At 47.6% G+C, this 22638-nt stretch overlaps 1 protein-coding gene across 1 annotated transcript in view; it reads right to left on the reverse strand.

Moving 5' to 3' along the window:
* Positions 1–20878, reverse strand: part of Wdfy4 (WDFY family member 4) — a 202373-nt gene extending 181495 nt beyond the window's left edge. The window contains exons 1-9 of the mRNA XM_041662791.1: positions 20645–20878; positions 12447–12561; positions 11498–11604; positions 10130–10264; positions 8673–8862; positions 6018–6207; positions 4251–4408; positions 2409–2861; positions 1201–1305 (exon numbers count right to left, since the gene is read on the reverse strand). Of these exons, the coding sequence (XP_041518725.1) occupies positions 1201–1305; positions 2409–2861; positions 4251–4408; positions 6018–6207; positions 8673–8862; positions 10130–10264; positions 11498–11604; positions 12447–12561; positions 20645–20878 (1687 nt within the window). The remainder of the gene's footprint in view (positions 1–1200; positions 1306–2408; positions 2862–4250; positions 4409–6017; positions 6208–8672; positions 8863–10129; positions 10265–11497; positions 11605–12446; positions 12562–20644) is intronic.
* Positions 20879–22638: the final 1760 nt, after the last annotated feature.

Consider the following 22638-nt stretch of genomic DNA (forward strand, 5'->3'; position numbering starts at 1 on the left):
GAAATAGCATAGACACTCTATAAGGGCTTCAAAGCCCCTGGGATCTAAATCACCAAGACTATGGATGACAGGAATCTGTGCTGCTGCTTCATGGCGTATACTGATATGCAAAGAGGAACCTTTTTAAAAAGAAAACCATGAAAGCCACATGATCTTAGAAAACTAAAGCAAAGCCACCAAAACAAAGATAAATATAACTGCTGAATTTATCCTTGACTGGGGGGAATGTATGTATGTATGTATGTATGTTTATAACACATACACACACACACATATGTTTGGTTGTTTGGTTGGTTTTTGAGACAGGGTTTATCTGTGTAGCCTTGGTATTGTGGAATAATCTTTTTGTACAGTGTGAAGATGTGTCTTTCTTAAGGCACCTTCTGATTGGTTTAATAAAGAGCTGAATGACCAATAGCTAGGCGGGAGAGGATAGGTGGGATTTCCGGGGGGGGGGGGAGGAGATGAATCTAGGCATGGAGAGACACCAGCAAAACAGGGAACAAGTCAGACATACAGAATGGAAGACAGGTTAAAAAAAGAAAAAAGAAAAAAAAGCCACATAGCAGAATGTAGAAGTTGTAAGAGCTATTTGGGAGCAAATCTAAGCTAAGGCCAAGCTTTCAGAATTAATAAGAAGTCTCTGTGTTGCTACTGGGGAGCTGGTGGTCCAACAAAAAAAGATCGATTACACCTTGGCTATTCTGGAACTCACTCTGTAGACCAGGCTGGCCTTGAACTCACAGAGATCCACCTGCCTCTGAGTTCCAAGTGTTGAAATTAAAGGCATGTGCTGCCATCCCCCCCAGTTCAAATTATATTTCTTAAAAGATTAATGTGTTCAGTGTTTGACTCTGTAGTTTATTAAAAAAAAATAATAAAACAGTGTCTCTATTTAATGAAGCAGGGTACCAACACATTTTACTTAAAAAGAGGTTAAAGGAATTTTAATGGTCTCATTAATTTAGAAAATACTATATTGAGTAGCATTTCTTTGCCACCAACTTTATTATAAAATATTAGGAAATATCAACTGAAGTGTGTATTTTACAGATGATCACCAAGTACCAGCGAGCACATGGATATTAGCCACCATGGTCACACTGACCATTCCTTGAGTACTGCCTTTAAACACTCATAGGTAATTCATAGTTCTTGTTTTGTTGAAGACTAATGCAGCACAGTTAGTACCATCATTACCTGCATTGCGAACAGAGCCTTGCAGAAGTGCGACCACAGTGTTCAGCATCACACAGGTGAGTTCCCTCTCTGGATCTTGCACACCAGGACTGGGCACTTTGCTTCCTGCCACATTTAAGAATAAATAAATATATACTAAGTCTGCATGGAACAATCAACAATCTCTTCCTCCTTGAGTGTTCTGCCTTCCTGAAGAGATGTTAGTGCAATGTCTCCATTAGAAGGGAGCATGTATCCCAACCCTGAAAAGCAGCCATGAAAACTCTAACCACATTGACTCTCCAACGTGATCTCATCAGAAGCCTGAAAATACTAAGGGCAATACTGAAACCCTTCCTTGGGTTAGGAGATCTTGGATAAGACCAGGTAATTCTTGTTTCTAACACATTCCCAGAAGAGGCCGATGGGCCTACTGCAGCAACCACTCTCTGAGAAACATTGCCCTTGATGACAAGCCAAGCCCTGCTCTCTTGGTCTTCCCCTTACAGGCTACCACTGGTGTCTCGGAGGGATGGCTGCCAGTTTATTGACTGAACTAAAAAGCAACTTGAGGGACCCTGGAACAGGTAGATGAACCACTAGATCTTCGAGACCCAAACTGGCTCTCTTCATCCACCGCTGATTCCCACGGCTGGGACTTACCAACATAAATTGGAAGTTTACCTCCTATTTGGGAAATTAAAAATAACTAAATGAATGAGAACAATGAGAATTTATTTACTAGAGAGAATCAATAGGTCACATTTAAAAATACAAAGTAAGACTGGAAACATTAGCTCACAGAAAGAAACTAAACCCCTCTGGGAGTGGTCGTAACTCTGAGGTCAAATGGAAGAACAGATTTGTTGAAAGGCATTGTCTGTTCAGGGTACCACAGGAGCACTGAAGGAGACTATGTACCAACTGCCCTGTGAATGCCAAGGAAAGCAAGGGAGCTGATAACCTCACGCAGGAGGCGATTAAAGACAAGGAGGAACTGCAAGCTCCCCCAGTCAGTTTCAGGAGTTCCCTCACAGTGGCGTCCATCCCTCTCACCTCTACCAGGGAAGACTTGGAGACTGGCTGATCTCTGTGAAGTTACAAGTGCCAGAGTTCCTTTCTCTCTCCATCCCAGTGTGATGCACAGGCTCACATTCTCCGTGGCACAGTAGGGTGGGTTGATCAGCAGACCCAGCCCAGCTAACAATGGCGGCAGCGCATCTACCCACCTGACTTCCTCATGATTTTGGCCTGCTTCCGGAGCTGGGCCAGCAGCAGACCTAGCAGGCCTGAGTCCCGGAAGATGTCTGTGAAAAGCAGGTCACTGGCCGTGATCCTGAGGATGCTCTGCAGGGCCACAAGAGTGCAGGGCTGCTCAGGGCTCTCCTTGATCAGATGCTGCACTTTAGCCAGGATCTCGTGGGGCACGTAGAGAAGCTTGAACACCAGAGTCTCCAGCAACTGGAAAAAGTGCACCTGCACCGGGGGTGGCTTCAGGGGTACGAGCTCCACAAACTGTGAGATGGGCTGCAGGGTCCACTCCAGCAGGAAGAAATTCCGAGGGTTCCAGGCCCACATGGTCTTGATGGCCAACAGCACTTTGGTGCAAAGGACAGAGTCGCTGGCTCTGTGGAAAACATTCTGCAACACCTGGAAAGCCTGGAGATTCTTCACGGTCACCCCTGGAGACGGAAAAAAGCAACAGTTTTGCAAGTCAGCTCCCTGTCTATCTAGAAACACATGCTTGTGCTCTCCTTGGGACACGGTATTTAAAATTTCATTTTTATAGTTCCAATGAGTACATGTCTAGAAAACCTACAAACTCCAGCCTGTGGTGGGGAAAGAGCGGCATCAGCATTTTGGAGACAGGTTAGCTAACTGAGTGTTCCAGCTATGGCTGCTCTAAACCAAAAGGTGCCTGTGCAGGTCAGATACACAGGATCCCCAAGGGGCAGAAAAGAAAGGAAGCAGGAGTCTCATTAACTGCGCTGTCTTCAACTGCACATTAAGGTATAGTATCTGGGACCTACAGAGGTAGATAAAAACATGTGGTCAGAAGTAACTCAACCAGCTTAGTCTTATTTAAAATCAAAGGTAGATATTTCCACTGAACAAAGCTGGGCCAAGAAGTTTGGTTTCAATCAACTAGAATCAAATGTTGCTGGAAAGGACCTTACAGGGTCAGGTTCGCTTCTAGGTGGGTGAATGGATGTACCTTCCTTAGCCCTTTGGCCCTTCCCCCATTTACTCTCCTTAAGTCCACCCAATGCCCTTCTCCGCCTGCTGCCTGCTGCACCAGCTCCCTCCTCTCGCAGTTTGTAAGTTCCCGCCTCAGCTCGCATATCCAGACCCACCCGGCTGTTTCAGACAACCGTGTTTCTTCCCTGGTCAGTACTCTGTGCCATTAAATGCTTCCCTTCCCCTTCATCCTAGACAACAGGCAGCTTAGCCTTCAGAATTCCCTCATCAGCAGCTCTGTGCAGGGATTCCTGACTGACCCACTAGAGGTCAGGCGTGTGCCGGTGCTCTCCATCCAGCAGCCTGTATGTGATGCATGCTTGGCAGTGTAAGCAGGGGACATTAGAGCGCCGACACTAGCTGTTCACACCAGCACCCAGTAGGGTGCGGAGCACCTGTCACTCAGAAAGCATCAGTGCGCTTGCTGGCATCATCGATTCGTGTTCAGCATCCCGGGAAGAGAGTAGCCCGGGTGGCTACTGCGGGTATTAGTCTCCATTATACAAACAAATGGTCCAGGGTAAGTCACCCACGGATAGGGCTGGAATCCAGAGGTTGCCTGTTACTTGACAGGGCCTTTGCCTATGTTAAGCAATATTCCCTCCACTTGCCACGCAAAATAAACTTTCTTGTACAAAGCCAAAATTACACAGCTGGAATGTAAATTGAGGGGATATTTATTATCCACAGGCCTGGGTCATATCTCTGAAGGTCACAGAAGCGTCAGACCATGCAACATCATTGACAGGTGTAAATGAATCAGAAACACACAGGGCCCCTGTCAAGGACACCACTCTGACCGCCCAGGTACTTGGAGACACAAGAGGACCCACCAGAAGCCTCTTGATGGAACTTGAAGCCTTCAAGCTGGGGATAAGTGACACTGTCAAACACCTTCAGTTCTGAGCGCCCACAGGTGGTCAGCCACATCACAAGCTCCAGCAGCTCCTCGAGATGGGGTTCCACATCACCCTGGGTCAGCCCGTCATACCTGCAGGACAAATAGAGTCAGCTCCTCGGACTTCCTGGATGGAGCAGCCATGTTTGCAGGCAGTACTCCTTAGACAGACAAGGGAGAATTCAGCACCAAAGGTGACAAGAGAGCCCTGGATGAACATTACTCCATCAAGCTCTATCCTTTCTAGATCAGGAACACATGAAACATGGCTCCTGGGAGGCAGGAAGGCAGTGCGCTTCCTCATTCTGGTTCTTCCTTCTGTCTTCTATAAGAAGCCTAGGAAAAGCTGTCCATGCAGTGAACAGAAGAAACATCTAGAAATTGCAATCCAGAGCACCACAATAGCCAAGGAACTGACCATCAGCCAGACTGCTTGCTGTGCTCTGTGTGCAGTACCCAAAGAACCACTTATTCTTTGCATTGTTTTGAAGGAGGGTTTCAAAAAAAAAAAAAAAAGCCCTGTAGAAATGGAGACTACACTCGGGGCCTTCAAATCTCCCTCATCCAAATCATCTTCAATGCATTTGAAGCTTGGTTCTGTCATGAGTCTATAAAAGACATTGCTAAGGGCCACATTCACTGAGATGCCAGGAAGAGCCCAACAGCGTATGCACAGCCTTGCTCGGAGGCATTTTCCCCAGCTTCAGTGGAAGAGCCTGTGCCACCATGAGGTTTATTTATTTCCATCCTTTGCTCTTGCTAATACCTAGGTATTAGCACCCACCCCCTGAATACAACACAATAACCAGAGTGGATAAGCTGATCCAGCCACAGAAGCACAGTGTCTTCCCCACAGTTCATGGGTCTGGCAGGGAAGACTTTCCCTTGGAAGTTGATCTCAGAAAGGACAAGCGGGGGCGGGGGGCGGGGGGGGCAGGTCTTATGAAGTAACAAAAGGAAGGGAACTTCCTGAAATGCATTCTCAAGCGGGTACCTTCCCAGACTACTACGCTTGTCCTTCTGACGGATTTGGGATGGTGGAGCAGAAACATCCGAAGAACACCTTTATTGGGCAGTTACCAATAAAGTTAGGAGAGGCGATGGAGTGATGGAGCCAGGGGTGAGGCATGGTTTTCCCCCACACACAGTCCTTCAAACCTTGAGCTAGGGCAACTTGCAGCAGACCCCAGAAAGCTTCTGAGAAAAGCATAGAGACGCATGAGCTCTAACAGGTGGAAACCAGGCCAGCAACACGTGTGGTATGTGCCATGCAGCAGACTTACTGAAGTGGTGTTTACTGTTGCTCATTGATTCCCTTAAAGAAGTGGTTCCCGGGCTGGAGAGATGGCTCAGTAGTTAAGAGCATTGCCTGCTCTTCCAAAGGTCCTGAGTTCAATTCCCAGCAACCACATGGTGGCTCACAACCATCTGTAATGGCGTCTGGTACCTTCTTCTGGCCTTCAGGCATACAACAGACAATAATATTGTATCCATAATAAAATATTTTTTAAAAAAAGAAGTGGTTCCCACATCTGTCTGCATGTTGAGTTACTGCTTCCCAGAGTGTTTCTAGTCATGCTCTTTTGAGCCTTGAATTTCATAAGACACACTTAGACACTCTTGCTGTCTGTCTTGCCCAAAGGACAGGGATTATTCTAAGCACCACAGCTTCTCCCGGTTCTCATTAGGCCCAGCCACTTACCGCAACAGTACCTTGAGTAGCAGAGGGTAGCCCTCCCCGTTCTCAAACTCCAGGAGCAGCGCACAGGAGATGGGGTAGGAGTCTTTCACGAAATTCAGGATGAGGCTCACTGCCTGGCTCACCTCGGGTGCGGGGAGCGTGTCAGCCAACTTGGAGAGGTTCTGAACTGAAAGCCTGACACAGTCAGCAGCTGTGGGAGGGAAGCACAGCCCTGTTGAGCTAGGAAGCCGAAGGCCCGGCTGCTGCCCCCTCTCACCACCATCCACCTCCACTCCAACTTGTAAGGCAAGACTTGAGTGAGAATAAATTGAGAATGTTTTCTACAACCACTTGTATTCGAGAAGAGGTTCCCTCCCTGTGGGAGGTGCCCTCCTGGGAGCCACCGACACTGGGGTATGAGAAGCAGACTCTTAGCTCCTCCTTCCTAGAATATGAGAGTTCCAGTCCCTACATAAGAGATTCCCTATAAGACTGGAGCAGAGAGGAAGGCCTCAAAAAGCAACATGGAGCCACCATGGGGTGCTGAGCAAAAATCAGCTTGATGAGAAATCCCAGGAAGGGGCAGTAGATGAGTGAGGAGGTGGAAGGCCTCAGAGGGAATGTTCCGGAACTCAAGAAGCCAGGGCATTCAAGCAGAAGTGTGAAGGGTGGGGAAAGAGGGAGGTGGGGTCCACTTGTGAGGAGCCTGCCATTGACTTTGTTGGTCGCCTGGAGTGGGGGGAAGGCAGAAGAGGGATGTCCTCAGAGTGGCATCTGCACTAAGTGGAGACTCTCCTAAGTAGCAGGCAAGTCACAAAATTGGAACTGAGAGGATGCAGGATCAGACAGACCATCCGCTGTAAGGACTCAGAAAAGCCAGAAGTGGAACCTTTGGCAAGAGAGGATCCAAGAGTACCGATGATGTAGTGGCCACCAGCCTCCCTTCCTAAGCACCTTCTAGCCCACAGCTCATAGCAATTACCCAGGCCTATAAGAAGTTTCCGGGATGAGAATATGAGCAAAGAGGTCAAGACCATGATGGGTTCATCCATTGAAGCAGTTTACCCGAGCTAATGGGAGCTCACCAACTCCAGCTGGACTGGGAAGGACCAAACTAGTCCCTCTGAATGTGGTTGACAGTTGTATGGCTGAGGCAGACTGAGGGGCCACTGGCAGTGGCACTGGGATTTGTCTCTGCTGCAGGTACTGGCTTTTTGAGATCCTATTCTCTTTGGATGTATACTTTGCTCAGCCTAGATGTAGTGAAGGGCCTTGGACCTTCCACAGGGCAAGGTGCCTTGCCCTCTCTTAGGATTGGAGGTGGGTGGGGTAGGAGGGTGTGTGGAGGAAATAGGAGGAGGGAAGAGAATAGGAATTTGGATTGGTATTTTAAAAAAATCTAATAAAAAAATTTCCTCCAGGGGAGGAAGCTTTGTGAGGCCTTGGCCGGAGTAGCAGAGGGTAACAGTCAGAGACCCCTGCGGTCCCTGCCTGCAGCCTCTAGCTAGGACGAGGGTAAAGGAAACCGAAATGTCAAGGCATGACTCAGCTTCAATATAGGCCTAGGCTGAGCTAGCGGGAGGCTTCGAACCCCATGGTGTCTCCTCGGGAACTGGCCTACAGTCAGAGAAAAGGCTGATGGGCATTCTCCATTCTAACCAGCAGATGTCCCTTGTCACAGAAAGAGGAACAGATCAGAGCATGCATTTGGGAGCATGCAGGTGATATTAGCAGCTCAGAAACCCAGCTTGTTCCCAAAGAGCACATTCTCTGGGATCAGCCCAAGAAAAGAAGTGTAGTGTTCCAAGATGACTGCTGTGCTCATCTGGGAAAACTGAGATGTTGGGCAGAGGGTGGGAGTTAAGCAGGGATGAATGAGAGCTTTTCTCGGCGTGTGCTCCTTCGAGCTGGGTTTAGAAGGCTTTCTTCTCTAGACCAAACACCTCTCCTGAGACCTGTGTGCAGTCTCAGAAGTCTCCATGCTTATCTGGAGTGTTACCTGGCTCCTGCAGAGGCAGTGGATTCTAAGGAAGGCCCCTGAGAGAGCTAAGAGATTGACAGCTAATAAAACCCCCAGGGATGCCTGTGATGCTGAGGCCAGTATCCAGGTGCTGTCTAGGCACTGTGGGCATACCAACCCACTGAAAATCAGAACACAAGCAGTCAGCGCTATCTTACTGCCCGTCTTAGAGATAAGACAAACAGGATACCCCTGTGGTTACAGCCCTGAGATCGTTCACTGGAGTTCACAGCCTGGCTGTGGTGTCAATCACCAGCCTTCACCCCAGTGCGCTCCCTAACGCAGGCACTAAGGTGCAGGAATCAGATGTCTCCGCGTTTAACAACAGAATTTGTCAAGTTCTTCTGCCACTCCTGAGCTCCACTTTCACAGTGCCAATACCTACCTCCAAGGGACTAGCAATGTAAGGAACACGCAGGCCCTGAGTGCTCTCTGTGTGGGCGAATATATGTGGTAAACGAGGCCCCCTTTCCTCCCTCCTCCAGTGCAGCCTCAAGAGGAGCGACACACATATTTTCCCAAATGGAGCCATATAAAGTGGGGTCATGTACTGGGTACATGCAGAAAGGGCGGGGGAGGCGGGGCTGGAGCTTTGCTCTGAGTTGCAGGAACCCCTTGAGTGACCCACAGCCCACACCTGGTCTCCAGAAACCTACTTCGCAGATACTGGATGACGCTCGGGCTCTGAGCCTTGGAGATCGCCCTCAGCACACAGAAGGTGGGCTCCTTCCAGAAGTAGCAGCTGTGTTCCCGCAGACAGGTGGTAGCAATCAGCAGAGACTGGAGCTCGCTTCCTGAGAGAAGTCCCTCCAGACCCTGCGACTCGCTGCAAATGTTTAACAACATCTGGGAGTGATGCGAAGTGAGGAATCTGGTTAGGACAGGCGCTCCTATGGCAGCTTGCTCCCCCCATCTCCCCGCTTCTCTGGAGCCTTGACAGCCATGCCTCAGCAGAAGGCACTGAAGAGTGTCCACGACCACCCTCTGGCCCAGCCAGGACTGCCCACACCGTCAGCTAGGAAAGGGACGTCCTTTCTGCTTACAAAAAGAACTTCCTGTAAAACATATCTTTCTTAAACATATCGAGAGGTTACATAGGATGACTGACGTGGACAGTCTAGGCCTGTGCACCTGTACTCTATGGTACTCAAACAGTGAGAGGTCACACTGGGAGACCGACGTGGACAGTCTAGGCCTGTGCACCTGTACTCTATGATGCTCAAACAGTGAGAGGTCACACTGGGAGACTGACGTGGACAGTCTAGGCCTGTGTACCTGTACTCTATGATGCTCACACAGTGGGAGGTCACACTGGGAGACTGACGTGGACAGTCTAGGCTTGTGCACCTGTACTCTATGATGCTCACACAGTGGGAGGTCACACTGGGAGACTGACGTGGACAGTCTAGGCCTGTGTACCTGTACTCTATGATGCTCACACAGTGGGAGGTCACACTGGGTAAGTGACTTGGACAGTCTAGGCCTGTGCACCTGTACTCTATGATGCTCACACAGTGAGAGATCACACTGGATGACTGACGTGGACAGTCTAGGCCTGTGCACCTGTACTCTATGATGCTCACACAGTGGGAGGTCACACTGGGTGAGTGATGTGGACAGTCTAGGCCTGTGCACCTGTACTCTGTGATGCTCACCCAGTGATAAATCATGGCACCTAGCGATTCACCTCTCAGAAGTGATGTAGCAAGTGCCGTGTGACTCCATTTTTAAAAATTTTGGTTCCTGTCTTGCAAGTCAAACTGGGGGGGCGGGGTGCAAAGAGAAGTGCTCCCTGTATGCCAGGAAGGGGTGGAACTTGAGAGTACAGGTGGAAGGGGAGCTGGGGCAGTGAGGGGAACCACGTTGGGGGAGAATCCCACTCTTCATAGAGAGCACAGGGAAATGTGGATATTGATACATGGATGCCCTGAAGAGAACAAGGGAGAAAACCATCTTGCAGCCACCCAGATGTTGCATAGTGGAGATGCAGGAAGAGCAGAGCCTAGAGAGGACAAGGCATTTGGAAGCTATGGTTGAGATGGGCAAAATCCAGGAGCCTGGCCCCGGCCAAGCAAGCTCAAGGCATAGGAAGGCCAGGGCCCTGCTCACTCACCTGCACAAACATCCTCTGCCCTTGAACATCACACTCTAAGAGCTCATCCTTCTCCACAGGAAAAGCAAAGAAGAGGTACAGGCACTGCAGGAGCAAGGCTGGGAGCCCTGACCCTACCACTCTGCCCAGCGTCTCCTGCAAGGGAAGAGCACAGGTCACCCAAAGTGGAGGGAACTCTGGCATGCACCAATGTGAGGACATCTGTGGAGCTGTGGGGAAACCACTTCCCCTCTCTGCATCCCATGCCCTCAGTTGGGAAATGTAGGTGATCATGGGACCCATCTATGGGGACTGTTTGTTGAAAGATAATGCCCTCCCTCCGTTTACTGGAGCCCTTGTTGTTCTTAATTTCCTAGGGTGTCCCTGTCCTCCTCAACAGCAAGCTTTTAGCTTCCCTCACTGCTCCAGGGCTGTCTCTTTCTGTGGACACAAAGTTCCCACTTAGACTGCAGACAGTCCCTGCCCAGGACAAACACTGAGTACAAGCTATGGGCTCCCTTGCAGTTGGCATTTATGATAAGGCTGTGAGCCTGTCTCAGACAGCCATGACTGGTTATGCCACCCCAGTTACACACAAACATCCAAATACCTACCTGCTACTTCATGCCGAGGGCCGCTGCACCCCAGGTCCCTTGCCATAGCCCCTACAGGATACTCACTCCCACTACCTCTGTACATCACTTAGCCTGTGCTGCAAGGGTCCGTGGTCATTTCTTCTGATGACCACAACTGCCAGTATTCCTGAGAGGGAACTAGCTGCTCATCTGCTAGCCACCCGAGAGGAAGCCTGCGACACCCACTTCCGTGGTGAGAGGTTACAGTCACAGCCAGCACAGGGCACAGCACACTCAGGAAAAAGGTCAAGGGGGGACCTCACTCCCATTGAACCAATTGGGAAGCAACATGGAGCCCAGATCAGGAGCTCTAGGGACGTCGGACAGGAGTCTTCACACAGGAAGCATGCCTGTAACCCAACTCAGGATCCTTGAGAAGACTAGTTGGCACCCTGCCTGGGACACACCCAGCCTGGCCTTTATGGATAAAGTCAGCCATAAATGTTCTCACACTGATCCTAGGAGAGAGGCATGACTAACCCAACTTCTAAAATCAGAAGCAACAACACAAGCAAGTAGAAGATGTGAACTAACTCACTTGTGGTTATACACCGCTCGCCCATTGAGAAGGCGGGGCCCAAGCCTGAACCTCAGGTCCTGAAATCCATGTGTGACATCAGAAAGGGAGAAGGGAGCTGAATATAATGAGTCACTCTATGGAAGGGGACCATTCATTACTCTGTGCTGGACCTTAATTCTCTCTGTCCACAGCTAAGGGGCACTGGGGACCCTTGGGTAAAAGCCTGGAACTCACCGAGTCGGTCCCCGTGAGCACATACACCGACTTTAGAAGCAGGTAGCCATCCTGATCCACGTCCCCCTTCCACCTCAGTAGCTGTCCAACTGCAGCCCGGGCTTGCTCTGCAAGATGTCAAAAGCTGATTGATGGAGCATCCTGCCCACCCAGCTTCCAGGACCTCTCTTCCCCCAAGAGGTGCTTATGTACTGCTGAAAAACACCTGAGTATGTCCCAAACTCCTCAAGATTAGTAACTTGGGGTGTGTGGGGGGGACCTTTAGTACCCATGGTAGTTATCCATGGTTCTGTATTGCCAAATGGGTAATGACTAGCCCTTCACATTGGACCCCTACAATCCAGACTTCTCACCCCACTTCTTGATTCACCCAACAACTTATACCACTGAAGATCCAGTAACCCATGACATGATCAAGCTTCTTTCTACCTTAAATTCCAACCCTTAGCTCACAGACCCTATGGCACTCCCACTAGCCTCCAAGTGCCAGCTAACATGATTGGAAGATCACGAATCAGGCACCTCACAAAAAAGGATGCATTCTCTGGTCTCAGCATCTTTATCAGACCAAGCTTTCCACTGAACACATGGGTCCTCCTCTGAACTCAGGAAATCTTCCCAGAGACCCAGTGTGTGTGTGTGTGTGTATGTGTGTGTGTGTGTGTGTGTGTGTTATGAATGCAGCATTTGTGTGAGTGAAGTATTCATGTTTAGTGTCTCTGTGTATGGTGTGCAATGTCTACAGTGTGCTGTGTGTGGCTGTGAACATCTCTGTGCTAAGTATTTGTGTTTTGTGTCTCTGCACGCAGGTGTAGTGACCATGTGTGTCTGTGCAGATGTAGTGTCTGTGTGTGTGGAGAGAGAGAGCTCTGGGGGTCGGGTGGGTCTGCAGTCAACTCTGTTCTCCATCCTGCACATCCTGCACATCCTGCACCACCTCTCCTCTTACCTGCAGGCTTTCCCGCAAGTGCCTGCTGTATTTCTTGGGCGAGTTGGTCGGACACATCTTCTGCCAGCCTCTGGAGACTACGAAAGCAGATGATGCCCACGGAGTGTTCCCAGGCCTGAAAGGCAGCAGGCAGACTCCAATTAGAGAGAGCCATGCGACGAGCCATGCATGAAAGTCACCTGGCCTGCCTCCAGCCAGCCAAAGGCTCCGCCTTCAGTCCCAGGTGTATCCAAAATGCTCCCCATCATCCATGGTGATGAGCAGTCTTGGTTGTCCCTTGGCAAGATCTGGAATCACCATGGCAGCTCACCTGTGTGTATTTCTTGAGGGATTTGCTACTTTAGTTTAACTGAAGTAGGGAGGACATACATATGAGCATCAGCTCTCAGTGTACTCGACCCAGACTGAATAAGAAAGAGGTCAACAAGCAGCGAAGAGATGAACGCTGTTGCTTAGCTCCCTTTTTCCTTCTTATTCATCCACCCTTAAGGAATGCTAACTAAACTCGCAGCCTCGCCAAGCTGGACTTGAGTAGGAATTGTTTGTTTCTGTGTCCTATTTGGGGTGAGAAAACATTTCACTCACACACCTTCAGAAAAGTTTGCCCAATAAGTGGTTCTTCAGGTTTCCTTCCTCGCCCTCGCTCACCCAGTCATTGTTTTATCACACTGATTATCTTCTCAGGCAGTGTGCTACTACAACAAAATGCCTGAGTTTTACCTCAAAGCAGGGTTTATTAAACCCATAGTGAAGTCTGGATGGCCAAGACTATGTGGTTTCCTCTGTTTGGACTGTGGTGAAAGCCACTCCTCTGTAACACAGCGCATCAGAAAAGTAGAAATAGCAAAAGCACATGCAGAAGCACCTGCAGAAGGGACCAAGACATGGTGACATTGCTTTCTAACAACTTACTCTTTTTTAATAGTTTATTTAACTTTCTCTTATGTGAGTTGATGTAAAGTTGTCAGATCCCCTGGAACGAAGTTGCAGACAGTTGCAAGCTGCCATGTGGGTGCTGGGAATTGAAGCCAGGTCCTCTGGAAGAGCAGCCAGTGCTCTTAACTGCTGAGCCATCTCTCCAGCCCCTGTACCACTTACTCTTGTGAGAAGCCACTTCGAGAGACCAGCATTAATTCCTCCTAAAGGTAAAGCCCCCTACTCACTCGCTTCTGGGTCCCACTCTGAAAGGATCCTCCCCTGGGTCCAAGTTTCCAACAGCTGAGCCCCTGGAACTCAAACCTGACCTCAAACCATGTCCAAACTCCAGCATACAGTTTTCAAATCTTACTCCTGTCAGTTTCAGTCACTCACTATGTCACTCAGCTAAACTCTAAAAGGTGGTACTGCAGGCTATCGCATGGCCTTTGGTTCAGTGTTGTATAATGTCATTACCTCCTCCAGCTGAGAAATGTCTTCACGGCTTCATGCATTTAAATACTTGGTCACTGGATGGTAGTGCTCTTTGGGGGCTTGGGTATAGAACCTTTAGGGGGAACAGCCTTGCTGGAGAAAGTACATTGCATGGACAGGACTTTGAGGGTTCCTAGTCTCACCCCACTTCCTGCTTGCTCTCTCTGCTTCCTGTGTGCAGGGAAAGGAAGGCGTGGCGACAGGCGCGCACAGTAACTGGAACCAGAAACTGAGCAATCCCGTCTCAACTGCACGCATGCTGTGTCTAACAGCTGTCAGCATTCTGTTGGGGCTGAGCGCGAGAGCACTGTCGGGTCTCCCGTTTACAATCCTTTGTCAGTTAGGTCAGCATTTACAGAATAGAGAATTTAAAACACAACACCAAAATTTCAGACCTCCTGCAACATTTAGCTCAAAAGGTAGCATATAAATCCTCACCACCTAGTATATAAGAAATAAAACAAATCTTGTGGCCACACCGTAGATCCCGTTCTTGCAAATGTGTGGGGACAGTGTGTGTGTAGTTGAGACATGATTGCTCAGACTGTTGCTATGTTACTATGCCTGCCTGTTGCCATGTCTCCCCTGCCATGATGATGTTCTAGTCCCCTGGAACCTTAAGCCAAAATGAACCCTTCTATAAGCCACTCATCATGGTGTTCTATCACAGGAACAGAAACGTTACTGATACAACTGCCATATGTACACCATGGGCTCTGTGGGAGCTCCCTGGCTTCTCCACACCTGACCGTCCTTGTTACTGTCATCTAGCAAATGAAATGTTGCTTGTCTCAAGTTCAGATTGTGGCGTGCAGAAGTGTTTTTTCTGCCTCTTACACTGCAGACTCATCAATGAACTGAAAGGGACCCACACTCTAGAGAACCCCAGGTCCACTCCTAGACATACTCCCCAGAGAAATGTTGGCGTTGGACACGAACTACTTCTGCAGCTTTATGTGTGATTGGAGAGAATTGGAGAAAAACCTTGCTATGAATAATAAGACGGTGGGTGAATGCATTGTGGAATGTTTATATAATAGGTCACAGAAAGTCCTGAAAATACTAGACTTGATGTATTCGCACAGATAAACACCAGAAATGTAATGTTTTGAGAACCACTTATACAAGTTCATCACGGTAGGCATCTTCAGAACCTGCTGGATTTGTGCTTCATTTCCCATATGCTAGGTGGTAAAAATTTGTGCACGATCTTGTGAGCTAAATATTGCATGGGGTCTGAATTTTTAGTTTTGTATTTTAAATTTTCTATTCTATGCATGCCGACCTAACTGACAGAGGACGGTAAACAGGAGATAAGATGGCACTTTAGAACTCTGATAAAACAACGAAACTGCTCTTGACTGTTGGACACAGTATGTCTTCAGCAAATACTTGACAAGCAGAGAAAATGATTATAATAACCACAATGCACAGTAACAATGATGGCCAGATACATAATACGATGGTCCTAGTTCCGCTGATCTTCACACCAGCCTTTGATGTCGGCACTGCCTTTAGTCCCACTCTGCAGAAATGGAGTGGTCTGGTTAGTGCCTGAGAAGAAAGCCTGGATGAGACATTTTCTAATCAAGTTTGTCTGGGTGCGCTTCTATGGGGATTTGCTTTGGTTCTTAATTGATATAGCAAGACTCAGCCCAATTAGATAAAGTAAGATTAAGATTAGATAAAGTTAAGTGCAAGCAGGCAGGTGGCCTGAGTGTATTTGTTTCTCTCTGACCTTGACAATAGAGACAGGGGAGATTAAGTTGTTTTAGTTCATGCCTTGACTTCCCCTCAGTGATGGACAGTACCCTGGAATTACGGGTCAAATAAACCCCCTTTCCCCTATGTTGCTTTATAGTCAGGGTTTTTTGTCATAGCAACAGAAAAGAAACTAGAATCCTGGGTGTGGGGGAAGGATTAAACAAAAGAATCAGTTAAGATGCCACCTCAAGAGTTCAGTTGTTTCAGCTCGGTAGCGTGGTCCACACCTGTGGTGCCAGCACTCAGGGACTGAGGCACAAAGATCACAAGTTCAAGGCCAGCCTGGGCTACCTCATAAGACTGTCTCCTGAAGGAAAACAGAAAGAGGAAGAGCTGAATTATTTCACACACTGTGAGCCCAACCAAGTAGCTTTTTTATGTCCATGAACATGGCAGCCACCACCTGGAAACCAAGGGTCCCTCAGACATGCGATCTCTAGGTGGAAAGTAGTGCTTCCGCTTGGAATGAGGTAGGCTACTACCCTTCCCCAAGAACACAAGCTGGGTGGTGCAAACTTTCAAATAAGCTCCTTACTTCCTCCCTGTACTCCCAAGCCTTCAAAGACCAATTTCCAGGCCATTGACTCTGGAGCCTGGATATTGTCTGGGTAGCAGTGGGACTCCTGGAGGCAAGCGGCAATAAAGCAGATAGGGCCGCTGTGATTTGAGCAGTAATTGTACTCAGAGCTGGGGCTCCCAAGGCACAGCTTCTTCCTGGGACTATGATGGGCGCTTTCTCCGGCTGCTTTAACTCTTTCCGGCCACCAGGGTGCCGTTTGATGCACAGAGTCAATCAGTCACTGAATGGTACCTTGGAGACTCCAAAGAGTTAAAGCAACTTCCAAAAGGCCCTAATTTTTTCCCCAAACTGGGACTTGCATGCTGAGAGAATATTGCTCAATATTTAAAAAAAAAAAAAACCAAAAAACTTTTATTTACTAACATTATCTAGGCTGCACCATCATGCCTTGTGACTGTCCCTTCTCTTTCCATGTAGGAAAGAAAATGGTGTTATGATCTCCAAAGGAAAATAAAGACAAACATTTGTGAGGAGATAAGAGAAAAACCCCAGCTTCTGAGGACAAAAATAAAAACTGTGGCTGGGTTTCCTGCCTGACCATGATATCATTACTCTCACTGTGGTCTCAGAGGTTTACCTTTCAGTTCCAGCCATTCCCAGGCTTTAGGTGGGGTTTTCTGCTTAGTGTGGGACCGAGAACACCTCCTGTCTAAATCAAAAACAAAAGTAAAAGTGCTACAGGGAAGCTTCTGCTAAAGCAGCAGAACTGCAGGTCCCCCCAGTGAGAATGAGCCATGGCCAGTCTCCAAGGTAGGGCAGACTTGGGAGCGAGCCCAAGGGTAGATTCAGGAGTGAGTTCAAGGTAGGGCAGACTCAGGAGTGAGTTCGAGGTAGGGCAGACTCAGGAGTGAGTTCAAGGTAGGGCAGACTCAGGAGTGAGTTCGAGGTAGGGTAGGCTCGGGAGTGAACCAGGAGACAATGACTCTCTGTGTCCCTCTGGAAATCACACTAGAGAAATAATTGTTAGTTAACCCTTCTATTATATTCAGCATTACTTAACTTTCTTAAATTACCCGTAGATTTACTTTGTAATTGACCACATTCAATGAAACAAACTCCATCAGCTCAGTAGTTAGCTATAAACTTGGGTATACCACTCTCACACACGCACCTACACACTCATTCACACACTCATTCACACATGCATGCACATACACTCATGTACGCATGCCCGCACACACACACACACAGGGAGGGGGAGATGAATGAGGGAGAATGAGCACATCCCTGTACACATGGCTCTCTACTCAGGACTGTCTGACCTTCTTAGTACTCATCAGAAACACACAGGGAGTGAGTGAGTATCCCAGCATTCCCAGGGACAAGAAGTAGACACATGAGTTTCCTGAGCCCTGTGCCTAGAAATATTTTTCTTCCCTATTCTTTTAGCCAAGCCATTAAAACCTACCTAGATTCAAGAAGAAGGTTGTGGTAAAATCAGAGATGTGGAGCCAGTCCCAATAGACACACCTATGATAGAGTTCCCACACCTAAGGCTAAGGGATCACGAGGAAGAGGGGATAGAAAGACAGTGAGAGCCAGAGGGTCGGGGAGTTTGCTGTAAGATGGTCTCTTCTAAGACTGTTGGAAGCTATACTCACACAATCTCCCCAACATGACTCTCCAAACATGAGATAAACAAGTACACAGCAATACATACACTGTGTACACAGAGAAAAGCCCAAGAGGCCTATAACCAAGAGGTCTATGGGTATATAATCCTATACAATGACCTACAGGCAACTAAAGAGCACTGAGACCAAAATAAATAGTCTTCCCCAAGAATCACACACCAATTATTATCCAATCCCAAATGGTCAACCCTGGAAGTAATATTATATGAACTGAGCGTGTTGTATTTATGTATTTCGAAATGTGTGTGTGTTTGTAATTTTTAAAGTGGAACATCAAAGCTTTTGCTGAGACAAAAAATGGTGTGTGTATGTGCGGTGTTAAACAACAATTAATGAGAAATAAGCCATGGATTTAAAAGAAAGCAAGGAAGGGTATATGGGAGAGTATGGAGGGAGCAAAGAATAGGGGAAATGATAGAATCATATTAGAACCTCAAAAATTAGAAGAAATAAGTTTTACAGAAGGAACAGAGACCTCCCCTCTTCTATGGAGGAATGAACCCATTGGCAGAACCCTTGCTCACCACATCCACACAATCCCCCATTTCTCCCATGTGCCTCCCCTGTTTCATACAGTGAAGGATTTTACAGTTACTTCTGGGCTCTTTCTGCCTCACTTCCTGTTTTTCTCAAAACACAAATTCTAAGAACAGTCTTTAACAGTGAGACCTATAGTGTTAGCCCTCCTGGTGCCTGTATCTTTGCAGGACCTGGTGTGCCTCCCATCTCCTGGAGCAAGCTCAGCCAAAGGCTAGAAGCCAGCCAGCCATCCGTGCTTCCCCCAGGCATACTTCTCCTTCCAGCCTGAGACCCTGTGATGGGAAATGTGCTCATCAATCAAAGCCACTGTTGCCTGGACAGCAGTCCTGATAACATTGCCCTATATGCGGCAGAAGTCACTGGCCCTGTGCTGTTTCCTATGTGATGCAATGGCACCTCTTCCCTGCCTGCCACGCCCTGGAGTCAGCTGCCCAAATGTCATGTGTGCCGGGAATGACAACCATTTTGTCACCAAGGGAAAAGTAAGATCCTAGCCAGGCAAAGTCCTCACACTGTGAGTCATTATTGGTCAGGAAAAGGGAAAGCAGACAGGCCTGTCCTACAGACTCAAGCAGTGAGTAAGGAAACCCAGCGGTTAGCAATGCTGCCTTCAGGCAGCCTTTCCAGTTCAGTTCTGCCCCCACCACCCAACTGGATAACCTTGGGCAGGTTTCTCAACATCTGCAGACTTCCTCACAGAGTTGGCATAAATTTAGGTCCTGTCCATAGCAGGGCTATGGTGAGAACCTGTAAACCCCTAGCCCAGTAGCCTGGTCAGATACAATGGTGGTGAGTGCTGTCTAGGTCCCATTGATGACAGTGTGTGTTCAGTTGACATCACAACACTGGTCTGAAGGTCTTACTTCTGCCCCCTGCTAAGTGTTTGAACTTGGGATATCACTCTACTTCGGGTGCTGTTTGTTTCTATTATGCTCCTGGATTTACTGAGTTTGCATTCCAATAAACCTACTGTAAATGAAAATATATCAAACACAGCTAACCTACTGAGCATGCTCAGCCTTGGCTGCTCAGCTGTCATGCCTAGGCTAACTAGGAGCTGGGACTCACTGTGGAAGTCCAGTAGAGAGAGAGAGAGAGATCATACCACACACTGCCTGACCCAGGGATGATCAAGATCTTAAATCTAAAATCCAATTTCAGCTGACCACATAATACTTTGTACATAAAGTCAAAACATCATAAATCAAACCATGGTAAGTCAGTGAGCATCTTCATATAGTTTTGGTAATGCTAGTTAAAGACAGAACAAGGTAATACTAAAAAATACAAATAAAGAACAGGGGAAGAGTGACCCTAGATCAGGATGGAGACACTGTTGACTTTGGCCTGCCTGAGACCTCTTCTTTCTGTGCAGAAGGGACATGAGCCCCAACCAAAGGGAAAAAGCCTATGATCCTAGAGGAGACTTGCCCCTCAGATAAGCCCCTGTCAGAATTTTGTACTCTTTGGATTCCATAGGCCTTCTGTTACTAAAATGGTAACCAAAATCTTGCATGGGTCAGTGACTCTTCTGTCATTCTCAAGAGTTCCTGGGCTAAAGCATGTCTAACTGCTAACCTTCTTCCAAGCTTAACTCCACAAGGCTCTCGCCCCTTCAATGCCAATCTGACTGACAAAGAAGTCCAGCTAGGAGTGACCTCACACCTCAGAAAATACTCCTTTCCAAGCAGGAGCAGCTCAGACTCACGTGTGTTCAATGCCTTCATTCAAAGAACATTCTAGATCACCTTATTTTTCACTGGGCAAAACATTAAGAGTCAAGTTTAGACATTTCATCTCCATCAACTAAAGCCATCCAGGGCTTTTTATATACACTCAGGAGTTTCAACTATCTGGTTACTGGTATTATATCTACCAATATATTTTTAAAATAATTGGAGAAGTGATTTCCATATTGCTCATAAGCCATGACAGCTCATAAACGAACTAAGACAAGCCTTCTCCGGACTCATAAGAGATCCTTGTGCTGCTACCCAAACCACCTCAAGTGTCCTCAAAGCACTGTATCAGGGTATAGTGGCAAAGACCAGCAAGGTCGCTAACAGGGGCATGCGTTTCCAGATAGCTAGAAATGGGGCTTCCGCACAATCTCGCCAGACACAAAAGGTAAATGGCTGAAATGCACAGCTTACTAAACACTCAATCGTGACCGTTGGCTGGTGAGTGTATCACAGCCCCACAATGTGCCCCCCAAATAGCTAGAGTCCTTATGGGCCAAATAAAAATGAAATGAAATTTGAGGTTCTGACCTTTAGGAACAAGGGGAGCAGGCTCAGCAGGTTCTTCCGACGTTCTTCTGGGTTCTTGTGCGTCAGCTGCTGGTATTCCAGAAATTTCTTTTCAAGTGTGTCCCAGAGGGCAGTGGGGCCAGGACACTGTCCTTCTAGTGGGAAATCAGGCTTCATAGCAGGGGACTGGTCTTCATTTTGGAAACCTGGATCTTCAGGTCTGTCCTCGGCCTTTGAGAGATCTTCAGCCTCCATCTTCGGCAAAGCAGATCTGAATCCAGAACAAAGAATTGAAAATGAAAAGTCCTGCTACTTCCCGTCCTGAAGACTGATCGGGAGACAGGTCCAACATTACTCAGTTCAGCTTCTGGAAAAGTATCTGAAACCTACTACAATGAGGAAGCACTGCCCAGGAGATTCAGGTTTAGACATGACACACATAGTTCACAATACCAAGTGTCCCAGGCACTGGGCAGCCTTTACTGCACAGATTCTCATACAGTGACGCTGGGGGTGGGGGTGGGGGCTTCTGACACTCTCTGCGGATACCTAAGGAAAGCCGCTGGGCCAGAGGTGTAGGGGGATACACATCAGGCTGATAAGGTGAAGCCTTATAGCTGCTCCCCTTCTAAGAGACTGTGAAAGCACAGGAGATATGCAAACTCTTGAGCTGTCTCAGTAAGGGAGAAGGGGCTTTAAAAACAAGTCTCAGGGGCTGGAGAGTGCTCACAGGTTAAGGCCACTTGTTGCTTTTGCACAGGCTACAGGTTTGATTCCCAGTACCCACAACCATTCCCAGTGGCTCACAACCATTTGTAATTCCAGTTCCAGAGATCTTACACCCTCTCTGTCCTCTGTGGGCATGAGGCACACATACACACACAGACAAGATTCTCGTGCATATAAAATAAGATAAAAACATCTTTAAAAACATTTAAGTCTTAGGTGCCTTTAAAATTTTAACTAAGATATAATTCATACAACACACAATTCACTTACTAACTTTTCTAAGTTACAGACATATATGTTACAAGTATATACAATTGGCATAAATGTATGTATCTATAAAGAGATGACATATTAACAATTTTGAAGCATTTAAGTGCCATAAGTAGAGCTAAGGATAGCCTGATGCACCCTCCTGTGATCCCAGAACTTGGGAAAGTGAGGAAGGAGGATTACAAATTCAAAGCAAGCCTGAGTTGTGTAATGAGTTACACGAAAGCCTAGTACATTGTAAGATCCTGCCCCAGAAAGAGAGAGAGATGCAGGAAGAGAGAAAGAAAAGGAATGTTCACAGCTGAACAACCATCACCATTAGCAATGCCTAAAACTTTTTTCTTGGTATGTAATCTATGTCTAAGTCATAGCTTCTACCACTTAAGTTCGAAAGGGTAGGTTCCCCATTCACTCTCAGCATTGTTTGCTTTGTAGTCAATATTTTTAGAAGACTGTGTCCTTAAAATGACCCTTGAAACTCTGAGCATGCTGGGGTCTGTAAATATATACAGGGACAGTCTATGGAAGCCAGCACCACACAAGTCAGTAAACACAAGAACCTTGGGGATGGTAGCCGCTATATCCAGGTCACCAGGCAGCCATCCCCCGCACACACACACCAGAAGCTGCTTTTGTTTATGTCCTTGGCTTCACTGTTAAACATCTCAGATGAAATGTAAGCACAAACCAGGCTTGCTTACGGTCCATTTGTCTGAAGTGAAACACATTCCAAATAAAGACCAAAATATCTAGGTTGTCAGAATCCATCCTGAACTCGAACGCAGAGGCATGCCTGTTACACTTGACTGCAAAGGGAGAAGGAAGGGAGACTAGATGTTGTCCCTGCATTACCTGGCAAAGCTAACCCCCCCCCACACACACACACACACAACATTCTGAACTTGCTTAGGTACAAATCTGTGCATCCCCGGTCCTCTTCTGTCACATGTGTTTCCTACTCCTCCCAATCCTCCCAATACCATTTAGTTCTCAAGTCCTGCTGATTTTACAAGTAC

The sequence above is a fragment of the Microtus oregoni genome, unplaced genomic scaffold (genome assembly GCF_018167655.1).
Source record: "Microtus oregoni isolate MIOR12 unplaced genomic scaffold, Mior012 000013F_ref0000133, whole genome shotgun sequence".
Classification (NCBI taxonomy): Eukaryota; Metazoa; Chordata; class Mammalia; order Rodentia; family Cricetidae; genus Microtus; species Microtus oregoni.